The 13,385-nt window shown below is 38.2% G+C and overlaps 2 protein-coding genes across 6 annotated transcripts in view; one reads left to right on the forward strand and one right to left on the reverse strand.

Moving 5' to 3' along the window:
- The window catches only part of pip (heparan sulfate 2-O-sulfotransferase pipe), a 26,920-nt gene extending 24,826 nt beyond the window's left edge, over positions 1–2,094 (forward strand). For both annotated transcript variants that reach the window (XM_012375732.2, XM_012375731.2), the window contains exon 9: positions 57–2,094. In XM_012375732.2, the coding sequence (XP_012231155.1) occupies positions 57–232 (176 nt within the window). In that variant the 3' untranslated portion in view covers positions 233–2,094. The remainder of the gene's footprint in view (positions 1–56) is intronic.
- Gbs-76A (Glycogen binding subunit 76A) overlaps positions 1,715–13,385 on the reverse strand; it is a 30,023-nt gene continuing 18,352 nt past the window's right edge. For 3 of the 4 annotated variants that reach the window (XM_067356290.1, XM_067356291.1, XM_012375725.2), the window contains exon 2: positions 1,715–11,294. In XM_067356290.1, coding sequence (XP_067212391.1) covers positions 8,835–11,165 — 2,331 coding nt within the window. In that variant the 5' untranslated portion in view covers positions 11,166–11,294 and the 3' untranslated portion in view covers positions 1,715–8,834. Of the gene's footprint in view, positions 11,295–12,430; positions 12,759–13,385 lie in introns of those variants that run through there. The other variant, XM_067356292.1, reaches the window with a different exon arrangement.

The following is a 13,385-nucleotide window of genomic DNA, read 5'->3' on the forward strand; positions in this document are numbered from 1 at the left end:
TAAATTAGTATACTGAATTTGTTAAGTTATGTTAATTATTCCATCATTTTTTTCAGATCAAGTAAATTCATTCATGAAAATCAACCGAAATTTCTTCAAGCCGCCAGTCAGCGAAGAGGTGAAGAATCTCGTGCGCAGCAATTTTACGCGCGAGGTCGAATTCTACCAATTCTGCAAGCAACGACTTTATAGACAATACAGGGCTCTCAAGTTGAAGTCCAATGTTCCGTAGCCGACACCAGCGTTCAACAATCTCAAAAGAGAATATTTTTAGTCAATTATTGTGCAAGTGCACTTATTACAACGTAGAAGTGGCATCACGAAGAAGGACGCATTTTGATACAATTGCATTAATTAATGTGATTTGATGAAGCTTTATGGAAGACAACTTGAAAGATAGTGATCTACAAAAATATTATCGTTAAACAACTGTGTAGAAAGGAGATCGTTATTTTGCAATGGACGAGAACTATAATAGATTTTAAAACTATGCGAGATTCGCATTACTGTGTTTTTTTTTTATTAATTCAGTACGGTATTATTAAGAATCGCTATTTTAATAATGACTGCTCCGAGCCAAAAGGAGCTGATGGCATTTTCGAAGAGAACGACTTGTGCACGCAGCGCAAGTTTGGGTTTCACTGAAGAAGAACGATTCATCGTTTTATATGAAACTTACTATACTTACTTACTGTGACGTGGATGCACAATCCAGAAATAGAGATGCTCCCGATGAGTGTCGAATAGTCTTTGCGATCAGACGTCACGCCGCTATTTATTAACAGTGCGACTTTTAAAGGCACCATCATTTATGATTATCGGAATAATTTTTTTGCGGCAACCGATGGCGTTCGCGAGTGATTTCTTTCATCAGCGACACAAAGACTGATAAAATCGCGATATTTTTATATCATAGAGTACTTATTGAGAGAAATGTACAGGGTAACCATTTTTAAGGTACTGCTTTGTAAGAGGAAACCACGTTTGTACTCTCATTGACATACGATTTTTTTAAATATAAAATGCTGCCATTTTAAAAGAAACCTCAATTTTCCTCTTATTAAATTGTCTTGCCGTTTAATTATTAATTTATCTGTTACTGAATTGATACTGAGTATCAAAATAACACACTTAATTAGTGTTTATAAATTTTAATATAAATATTCCTTTAATGTTGTATTTTTGTATAGCGAAATATTATCTGTATACGTTGAAAACGTACGTGCATCATTCAGCATTTAAATGAAGCGTACGTGCCAAATCACACTTTCATCCGGCGACACTGTTCAACAGAGTTCAGAAATAGCGCATTAGTTTTACTTCAAAAATCTAAAACGAGACTTGTAAATATACAATACGTGAAATTGGTGCTGTGTTTACTCTTTTTTTCAGCTAACAAGCGATATTTCAAAAATTTTTATTTAGCATTTATAATTTTAATACAGAGTGTAAACTTGTTCGCTTTAAGTTAGATGACTTATAAATAAAATTAAAGAGTTTAATGCGAGAAAATAAGTTATTTCATCAAATAACTCGTAATTTGTAAAATTTATTTTGGAAATAGTTTTATATTCAAAGTAGATATTACAAATATGTTAATATTTCATGTTAAAATTATGTACTTACCTCATTTTCACAAACTTTTCGATTAATCTTGCCGTTGAAATAAATGCGATGTGTGAGATAAAGTTTCACAGAGAGATAACACAAGAGAGAAGCTATATAAATCGGTCTTTCATTTATTATTTTAATAATATATAGAACAAGTGTTACAGATATCGTATAATATGTGTCTGTTTATTTATGTATCTGTTTATATGTATATATATTTTTTGTTCCGTCCTCAACATTCAGCCTTTGCGTTTGCGCATATTTAACACTTATTTTTAAACACTATTACGCACGCATTCTCGCCTCGCACTCTGCACATCAATGCACACGTAAATCGACTCGATTAGAAAAGGAGGAAAGTTTAAACTAACGATTAGATTAATCTCGTCTATGATACAGATGATCGTAACACGATGCAAACTTAACTTACCGGACAAATGAACAAAATGGTCTTCAAATAAAATTGCACAAGATATTTCATGATCCTTAAGCGTTTTTCCTTTCAAAACTTTCTTACAACATAGAACGCATACAATAACGAAATATAAAGAAACATTCTACGCTGATGACGTAAAAATAGGCCCTTCAGTATCATTTTTCAAGCATAACTTCCATACAGATATACTTATTCACAAAGAAGTGATATTTCACGGAACAAGAGGAACTAATTCGATATTACATAATATTAGTATGAGTATGCTTCACAATTGAGAACAATCTTGCGATCGAAAACATTTTTTCGATCGAGCGCTGTATACATTCGCGTATATATTTGGACGTCGTATTTACGCAGAAATTCACACCAACCGATTGACGATTAATGTTTGCAAACGCATAAAGTTCATTGACTGCCAATACGCAATACACATTTGAACGTTATGCAGCCTATGCTTGATCTGCTTTCTTTTTTTTACAAGATTCACATTGTAAGTAACAGGAACGTATTGACCCATGTGAATACGCAAGTCGCAATAAAAGACAAGATATGGAAATCAGGTCTGTTTATCGGAAGAACGCAATTCGCACACGAGAGTGCACACCGGCCGCATATTTGCATTCATCGTGGCAAGAATTTTGCGCACGTTACAAGTGGTTCGACAGCTCGATTTATTTGTCCCTGTGTATATATCTATAGAAAAATATACTACGGTCCCCAAACTACTATGCTAATCGACACTGTCTCGGACATAAAAGCATTTACGAAGAGGCTTAATTTAACGTGTAGATTCCTCGATCTCTCTTCTGTGTGCGAGACAGACATCTATAAAGTTTACAAATCGATTAAGATGATGTGCATGTACGAACGGAGACTATAACAAAAATAGTTCATCCTACAAACATCGCGGCTATATGCTATAATTCTCCCAGATATCTTTTATTTCCTCTCTTAAACTCTTGCTGCAGGATATATTGTATTGTAAATCGCTTTATTATCGCACATATCACAATTGTGGAGGACTGTTCTTTTTACGCGCAACTCCCTTTTACATATTCGCATCTCACATCTAAACAATTTATTTGTCCAGAAACAAGTAAAAAATCGATATAAATTTTCGTCGAAATATAAATTGTACGTGTAAAATATTTAGATATCAAATTAAATTCGTTGTATAGTAATAATTAATTGCAGAACTATTGTCGCGGATATACATACTTCTAACAAAGCTATGTTAACATATGGCTGTATTGTGTATATAGAACGCATTATTACGGAGTCTTCTGATATGAGAATCCAAACCGCCCAGAATCCAAACTGCCTTCTTAACTTTTCATAAATAAAATAAAATTGATGGAGTTTTGTTTCATGAAGTTAGTCAGTTTGGCTTTTGAGCGGCTTGTATGATGAAAACCGAAAGAATAAAAATTCTAAATGATGAAATTTAATGATGTATGAACTCGTTGCACATTTATCCATTCTTTTCGATACTTATTGTTAGCAGAAAAATTAAGATGACAAAAAAAATTGAAATATTTATATCAAGATATATTACAATTCTTAATGTTTCTTCGTTGATATTATTATTTAATTCTATAATTACTTAATTACTACTAAGACAATTATACATAGTACTATTATATGTTGATAACAATCTTTAGGAAAATATTTTTCAATTATACTATAACTTTTCTCGCTGATAATTCTGTGTTCACTGGAAAGTATGTGCGCATTCCGGATGATCAATTCTTACATTTTGTCAGTTTAGTTTGTTTGCATAATCGTAGCATAAATACGTACGTAACAATATTTCTCAACGTATGATATAATATCTTAACATTATTATTGACATTTATAATTCACGTTTCATATGTAGGGTAACATAAGATAGTATTTGATAATATTTCAACTTGATTTTTGATAATTATGCATAATAGGAGGTGCAGCTCTCATGGCTTTGATCTTGATATATGTTGTTGAGGTCAAAACCCTGAGTGATTACCAAAAGGATTAAAGTCGTTGGAGCTGCGTCCTCTATAATGCATAATTACCTGATATCTTTCTCTTATAAATTTTAAAAAATATAAAATTTTGCTCTCATTTCTGTCATGTTGTTAACATATAACATTTAACGTTTATACATCATTATTGCAAAAAGTTCATTTCTTTAATTTTTGGATTATGAAAAGTTAGGTTTTCGTGATTTAGCAGGTGGCAAATAAAGACTAATAAACAATGAATGTAACGCTAATTAATAAATAATCTATAAATGGATTTTTTTTGCAAGTACAACGTACATAGAGATTAAATTGTTTCGAGGAGAACATCAGATACTGCACGCGTTTGTTTTAAGGGTAAAAACGTTTTGGAAATTTCAAGATCAACCCCATTTTTTTTTAAACGAAACCATCTATTTTTTTCGATCGCCTTGATAAATCACTCTAGCGAAGTCCTCCTATACGTCGTACAGGAGAGACTGAAAATCTACTTTTTACCACAGATTTCTCCAGAACAGTCGGGATTTGTTCCGGAACGCGGCACGCATATCTTGTAAAACCTAGCATGTAACCAATTTCTTAACAATTTGTAGCTGCAAGAAAACTCACAGCATTCCATCTTAACAATTGTTAACAATTAGTACACTGGCACATTGACGGGCACATTGTTTCTAAGAATAACTTTCAACAGTTATTACTGGAAATTCTGATGAGTAATCAGATTGAGTTCGAGGTTGAAGAATCTGATGCTTGCAAATCTAGACATCACTGCTTAAAAAATAAGGCTGTTCGATTCCCTGAGTTAAATCAGACGGTTGGTCCTTTAAGATCCTTGGACTTAATAAAGGTTCCAAAACCAGTGATAGTGCAAACAAGATTTGTCAAAAACTTCAGTCAACCGTTCGACTTCTCACCTGCAGAGAAAGTGGAGAGAAGAATTATTTATAAAGAGACAACTTCCTCGGCAATTGAATCTGAGTCTTCACCAGATTCTGAAGATCCAGTAGCAGAGGAAGAAAACTTGGAAGAAATCGTTCGGAAGTACACAACACCAATCAGTTTCAGAACACGTGGTCCTCATCTACACAAGCTCGGACTAGCGGAGCAGGAAGTATGCGAGGGTAAACAGCCTATGTAGTCTGGCAGAAAATACTGGGCGCTACAGGCTGAACCTCAGAACAGGCGGGGAGTTACAGAAGAACCTTAAGATCTGGGTAACACTGAAGGCTGTCTATCAGTTCCACCCGCAATTCATACTACTACTGCTCTACTACCTATTACTTCTACTACATAACACCACCTCTCAAGTTTACGTATAAAGCATCCAAAAAGAGATGGCCAGATCTCAGATAGAGTGAAAGCGCTTTGAAAACAAAATAATTTTGCAAATTTGTCAGAAAATTTACTGAAAGAAATACACCGTTATTTTTCCATCATTGTAAATCGTCTCAAATATATTAATTGCGCTCGTGGCTTCGTATACAAGTTGTGATTAAAGTCGCTCTGTATTTAATACAAAAGTGTACACGTGTGTATTTTGATAAAAATTATTTCATTTTGCTACGAGACACACATCGCACACATTCGCGACACATTCACATTCTTGATAATTTTTTCCTTACGCTGGCGCCAGTTGAGATAACTCAATTTGGATGATCACTCGCAGCCATTTTTTAGCGTATTTTGAATAGAGTTCTCGTTCACTTCTGCTCGCACTCAAAATTCAATTCAACGACATGTCCAATTTTGGACACTTTTAAAATTATGTATGCAACGCAATTGCTTTTTAGTGTTGGTCGTTCTAATTGAGAGTTGTATATTCCAGAAATGAATCAAATCGAGCCGAACCAAATTTCGGAGGAAGTAATTGCCGAAAGTATTTCCAAATTGTTTGAGATATTAAATAATGAGGCTCATGTGGTCGTTTCTGAGGCAGTTAAGATAGCGCGCAAGTGAAAAATGATGAACTAATAGCCGGCTTAATAGACGTTAGTTACAAGAATGACGATCTAGAATCGATGAAGGCCGTGATCAGTATCTTATATAACATAATCATCTGATGAAAAAAACTCACAGATCATTTACCAGAAAAGTTTCGAGAATTTTCGAAGCGGAGAGGCAAATAATTTTAACCAACAAATTAGTCCAGTTTAAAAGGATAAATAAAATATGCAATAGATAACTTATACCTGACGATTATTGACTTTTCTTGTATATTATACAAGACAAGTTCATCATAGAATAAATAAGCGTAGTATTTTGATACATACAAAATCATCAATGTTCACAATTGATTCAATTTTGATTTTCTAAATTGACAATAATTTAACAACCAACTACCGAGTTTCAGAGCACTGCTGTAATAATATCCATTAAACACACAAGAAAAAAACAACCTTGCAACCTTGATTTTTTTTTATTTTTAAGAGTCAAAGATGATACAGAAAAATGAAGAATATAAGAAAAACAATGTGGATTATTATCTTCGTACTTTTCATTTTTATAGATCGAAATTTTGGCACAAAGTAATATTAACTTCTTGTTGTGCAAATTTGCTGCTAATTAATTTTATTAAATTAGAGAACTAAATAATGATTCATGCTATAAAAACAAATAATTCATAATTGTAAAACATAATAAATTGAGTAATGTTCCTAGCAGTTAATTCCATTAACGATGTTCACAAAATTATATTAACGTTTCTGAAGTAAACGAGTTAATATTAAATTGTAAATAACTATTAGTTTTTTCTCTCGATGACAAAGTTAGATAATCTTTTATTGTGCTATCTATTCAAAAACTTTGTCACATCACGGCATTTTCGACATTGGCAAATGTATATACAAAAGATTTTTTACGCTCGATTGAAATTTCCAAAAACACTTTCATCTTCAAAACATATGCAGTATCTGATGCCCCCTCGAAACAATTTAACCTCTGTGCTCCTTTTTTCATTTGTTAAAAAAAAAGATCCATTTACAGATTATAATTGGTCACCGTGTATATATATAGCTTTAATTTTTTTAAATTATTCATTAGTGATACTTCGAGAATTAGCATTCATTCATTAGCTTTTATTTTTTCAAAGAATCGTACTTTCTTTTCTTTTCTTATTTTTTTTGTCTTATTCGGTAATGGTTTAAATATCTCCGATAATTAATAATATCTGATACCAGATATTTGTGCAAAATTTAATGCGCAATACATTTGATGTCTTTGATAACTTCAATTTCCGAATTAAGCACTTTTGCAAATAAAACAAATTAGTTTAAATAGGAATAATAATTATTAGTTAAAAAGCATAAAATCCCTCAAAAAGAACAAAAGAATAAAAAAATAAAAAATAACATTTTATTTTATTTAATGGGAATAATATAACCTAGTATTTATTTACAATCGTAATCCTTCAGATATGAAAAAGATTGAACATGACACGCTGCTTCAAATCATGAAGATACGAAAGTTATATACAAAATCTAAACCTGATTCGTTTGACATGAATGTGTCTAAATTGAAACTGGAAGCTATCACTGACGCCAAATATACACATATTTTTGCAGTGTCTATTGGCAGATCAAATTTGCGTTTCATTTTACTTTTTTTCTTAATTTAACCAAATTTCATCAATTACACTACAACAAGAAATCAAACAAAACACAAGTTTTGTTTCGTCAGCAAATTTATATACAGCAAATTTAAAGTTTCGATCTTCCATTCGTAAACATGTTTTACTAACATCACGTCCAAACTATATATTTCAAGAGATTTTTCGCATTTGCTTTTATAATATTTTATAATTTAATAAGAATTCGACAAATCTCTTTTAGAAAATTTCAAAAGCATTTTAACAGTGGACAATAATAGTGATAATAAACCTTGAACGTTTCTCACATGTGTTAAAAATTCTATATGTTGGCCTGCGACGTATCGGCACATCGCAAAATATTTGTTTAAAAACATTGAAACCCTCCCCCGTCCTCATAATCGAAATTACTTCTTTCCGTATTCTCGATCAAAACCGAAAGTAATAAAGATTCTAAATTTACTCGTTGACGCAAAGTTCTATATAATTGCAATAAATTGCAAAATAATTACATATACTTGCAATTATATATTATATATTGCAATACAATTCGTAATTATATACAAGTGCAATTATATGATCCTTATATGATCAGTATAAAGCGAGAGGACTACTGTTTTAACGTAGTATTTCGAGTTCCAGCGGACTTTACCGAACTTGACGGTCGCGGAATGATGACTAAAGTACACGAGGTCGCGATAAAGAAGTACAATAATCATACCGCAAAAATGCGTTCCACAAACGAGAGATGATGATGCAACCAAAAACATATCGAGGATTTCAAAACAGAGAGGCGTATCCCCAATTTTTAAGGAATTAATATCTGAATTTTTAGGAATTGTAAAATTGCATTCCTAAAATTCGTATAAAATTCGAATTTTAAAACACTTCTTCTCGTTCCTGTAAAATTACGATTTCAGCTTACGCTTCACAACGTGATGAAACTCTCGATATGGAGAGTGACATACGGCTCAGAGCTCTCCACACTCTGAATTCTAACAAATTTCATATACCGTAATTTGTACAATATGATAAATAAGAGAAATAAAGGGAAATCTAATAAGAACATACCAGTGCTTTCCAGGCGTCTTCTTGAACTCGCGCCGTCAGCCTCTTCAGCAACCTCTTCAGTCTGTGCTTCGGGAGCCGCGTAATCATTTTGTCACCGAGCTGGACGTTGATCCGTAACGTGCGGACCGGACGTCCATCAGTAGAACAACGGTGACCAGCTGCTGCGCCGATTCTCGTCGGCGGTGATCGGTATGTACGATCGGGCTGACGACGACGACGACGACGCCGGCAGGCACTGGAAGCAGTAATTGACGCCGGCATTGTTGTCCCAGTACTGCGCGCCCTTGCACTGAAATCGCACGGCGAACTCGAGCCTGTTACCGATCGACAGGGTGTGACAGTACAGCACGAACGAGAACTTGTCGCTGAAACCGTCGCACGAGTTTGGCACGTAGGTCGCCTGCAGATCGCTGAAGTTACGCCATGCGTCGAGAGTGTATCGCACGTGCACGGACTTGTGGAAATCGAGATTGATCACGCGCACCGTGCCCTGAATCGCAAGGGTCACCGGGTCGCGCACCAGCGCGTTCTCCAGGCAAACCCGCCGCTCGCGCACCAGGTCCAGGAAGTTGCCCATGCCGCCGGGCTGCTGGAACAGCGGCATCAGTGTCCGATCAATCTTCCTGGTGGGTATCGCCGACAAGGATCTGCGCCTGCTAACGTCGTCCTGATAACGCTCGCACCAATGATCGTCGCCAGCGACCGTCGTCGCGTGTTCCGAGCTACTGCTGTGCTGCGGTCGGAACATGTCATCGTAGGCCAGATCGCTGTACGCGGAATTGGGTATCCGCGGTATCTCGTCCAGGAAGGTTCGCACATCGGCCAGATCAAGCCCCAATTTATCCGCGAAACGGACAATCTTCTTCCGGCGCGGCGTGCCCGGCGGTGTCTTGCCCGTCTTCAGCGAAGAACACCTCCGCACCCGTTGCGGTCTGTCTTCCTCCTCCTCCACCGTGGTCTCACTCTGGGTCTCCTGCTCCGGCGACGAATCTTCCTCTTCCTTCGCGTCAGCCGAATCGCCACCCAGCTTGTGCAGCAGCAAGCACAATCGCCTCTCCTCGTCGTCGCTATCGTTCAACGCCTCGCCGTTATCGTTGTCAATTTGCAGCTTTAACTCGCTCCGCGAAGTCGTCTCGATCGCACCGTTTGAACATTCAGATACGACAGCGTTTGGAATGTCGACGGCGCTGCCGTAAGCAGAATAATCGGTGTCGGTGTCGCTGACTGCGTCTTCCGCCTTTAGCTGCGACAAGCTTTTCGACGACGCTCTCTCGGATTCTGTGGATTCCTCCTCGTCTTCAACAAGCGACTCGTCCTTCGTGAGATCGTCGCCATTCGCGTTGCACAGACTGCCGTTGCCGTGCGTTACACCTTCCGAAACGAAATCACATTCGTCTCTCTCTTCTTCTTTTTCCTCGGTTCTCCTGTCGAGTTTGCTGGACATCACCGTGCCGATGCCGTTGCACGGTAATTCGGAGTCGGAATGCGACTTGGGCAAGCAGACGTGAGGAATGACGGGATCGTGATTGATTTTCTGCGGACTCTCGTCTTGCAAGGATACAGTGCTGTCGTCAAACGTGCTCCACAGAGATTCGTGGCTGGGTGATGTGGTCTCCTGCGAGCTTCTACCGTTCAGCGAATCTTCCGAGCTGCATACCTGATCTTCCTGTCGATAGCCGTTTTCGTGAGACGGTGGTGGATTTCTTCTCAACGAGCAACTCGACTCGGACGTGTCCTCGCGACGTTCCGGATTCACGTCTGTCCGTCTACGTCCGCTCAGCGCGACTCTGCTTCTCGCGGGAACGGAATTGTTGGAGAGATTCGACGTGGTTTCGCTGTCGGAAGTGCTAATTGGATCGAAGAAGGCCTCCATCTTCGGCTTCTCCGCGTCGGAGGATTCCGCCGGGTCGAAGAATGCCTCCAAGGAATCGCTGTCAGGCGGCGTGCCGGTGATCGGCGACGCGAACACGCAACCAGACTCGGGATCTTGATGAGCGCTAGCGACGACTGTCCCAGTCGTTCTCACGCCGCTCGGCGAGCAATGACAGGCGTCGTGGTGACTCGCCTTCTTCAGGATTCCCGGATTTACTAGCAAATGCGCTAGTTCGACGGCGGTCGCCTCCTCGGCAGGCGATTCCGGTCCATCCTCCTCCTCCTCCTCCTCCTCTTCTTCCTCTACCTCGAAGAAGAGGTCTGATTCCGGACTGTGACGCGGTTGATGTTGCAGAATCGGATGCTGACTGCTGACGTGATTGCTCGACGATGGATGCAACCACGTGGTCTCGTGCGGCTTGGCGGCGTCGCCGGAGCGCTCGGGCGATCCGTTCTCGCCGCCCAAGGACGTCAGCCGTCGATGAAGGCACCGGGCGAACGCTTCCGCGCTACCGCGACAGCTGCTGGGAAGAAGCGAGCTGACGAGATTGCAGGATGGTCCGCGAGCGTTACCCGCTGAGTCTGTGCTGCTCATCTTGAGGCCGTTGGAGCCGCCGGCTGTGTGCTCCTCGACGTGCCTGCCCTCGGAGGGCGAGGGCGTAGGCGAGGTCGAGTCACTGCCTCGGCCTGCCTCCACTGCTGGCACGCTACTTGAGCTGCCGTTCTGAAAAAAAAGAGAAAAATGATCGATCGAATTACATGAAAGTAATCCTCTTAACAGTTAAGTACCTCTAATTATTACATCGGAATAAATTTCTTCGCAGAACTTCATTTTATTAAAGATTATAGTTTGAAAATACTTGGAAAATCTTTTTTTTAATATAAAACTGATCGTAAAGAAATCTTTGTGAAACTTTGACATAAATGTTACAATTGTGGAAAAGTAAACGCGATTAAAAAATTATTACCGTGAATTTTCTTCAGATTTTTTAAAATAACATTTTATATAATTTTTCAATATGTATTTTGTGCATGTGTATTCCGATTTTTGAAACGTTTTCTACATAAAATCATAGATAGATTTTTATCTGGAGTTCTGTTGCAAATAATAAATTATCCAAAGCAATTAATTGTTACTACGCATTGGTTAGATCATCAATTAAATGTAATTGCACTTGGCGTATTTTTCGGACGTAAATACCCTGTCAATGGTTTATGCTTAGAATTGATGAACTTGAAGATTAATCATCTTTACTTTATTGAGTGAAGCTCGATAGATAATTAAAGTCGGCTCATTAACAGCAGTTAACAGCCTGTTAATAGCGTGCATAAGCAGAAGTGCGGGAGAAAAAACAAAGAGTTGAAGCGAACGCGCATCAATAACGTAGCTCATAATATAGTCACGACATTGGCTCATGGCCACAATGTTGCACATATCGAATCAGCGCTGCAGGAAGTGCAAATGATTGGTCATTATGAGAGCCACGTGCAGCGCGTTCTGACGCATAAAATCTCCAGTACCAATACCAATCTTTGATTGCCCGTAGAAACACAAAGTGCGCACATCGCCTAAAATACACGTATATCCGCGTATCCAAAAATTAAGAAAATTCACTGTAACTTCGAATTTATATAACCAGTTTCTGTTGCCGACGAGAATAGCTCCAAGTTGGAACATGTGCAACAATTCATGATTATTTTTTGAGACACTCAAATATTGACGTATGATGCTTTATGAGACAATTTCGCACTGTTCTTCGCTATCGTGCATCTGCAATTATTTTTAACACCGTGGAACAATCGACAGTGAAAACGAAGCAGCGCAAAACGCAAGCGCAATCACCCGCCGAAATAACAAACCTGAGAGAAGACGCCGGCGATTTTGCACACTCGAGGAAACCTCACCAACGCGCGACAACACGATGAGAACTTTGCGAGAAGAGGTCGCGAGTACGTGGAGTTACGTAACGAGAGAGAATAATAAACGATCAGGCGGAACGACGCGCGCGATACTACTTGCGACAAATCCGAGAGCGCACTTGGGCAAATCGCATACACGCCGCCGTCGTGAGAAAATTGGAACGATATAAATACTACGTGCAATTGGCCGCGAATCAATTTTCCTCGCCTCGTGGTTGCGCGCGCGTTAAGGTGACATTCGCTCTCACGCGCGGATCCTGCAGCGTCCTGGTGCAGCCGCGATCGTACACGGATGATATTCGGAGCGTTCGGCGTGAGCGAATGATTTATCGATATTTATTTTCATCCATGCAGCCACACACGGCGCCGGGCGGGGCGAATTTAAAGGCCGAACGCTTGAAAAAATAACTTGCTCCGATTTATATAACGGGTGCTTTCGAAGGAACGAGAACGCACGATCGAAATTGTGATTTCTTCGATTGTAAAGCGTGCTAGCGCCGTGCGCAGCGTGCTTTATATTTATCGATCTCCTAATATCTAATTTGACGATGCCAAATTTATTTCTTAGCATACTTGTTTCATACTAATTTATTTGTTCCTCTAAAACTTATTCCGCGAAATTTTTTTTCTCGATCGCTTGTAACTCGAAAATTGATACCTCAACTTTTTCGTCAAAAAAAGATCGGCTGTAAATTCATTAGAAATTCAAATTATCGCGAATTGTAAAATATAGTTTTGCATACAACATTACTGCATATAATTAATTAATTATTGTAATTAATGCAATAAATAACATCTAAAGATTACAATATGAGAAAGATACATTACATTGTAGATAATTTTACAATTCAAAGAAAATATAAGAGAGCTTTTAGTAATATTTTATTATCTCACG

This window comes from Linepithema humile, chromosome 5 (genome assembly GCF_040581485.1).
Source record: "Linepithema humile isolate Giens D197 chromosome 5, Lhum_UNIL_v1.0, whole genome shotgun sequence".
In the NCBI taxonomy this organism is placed as follows: Eukaryota; Metazoa; Arthropoda; class Insecta; order Hymenoptera; family Formicidae; genus Linepithema; species Linepithema humile.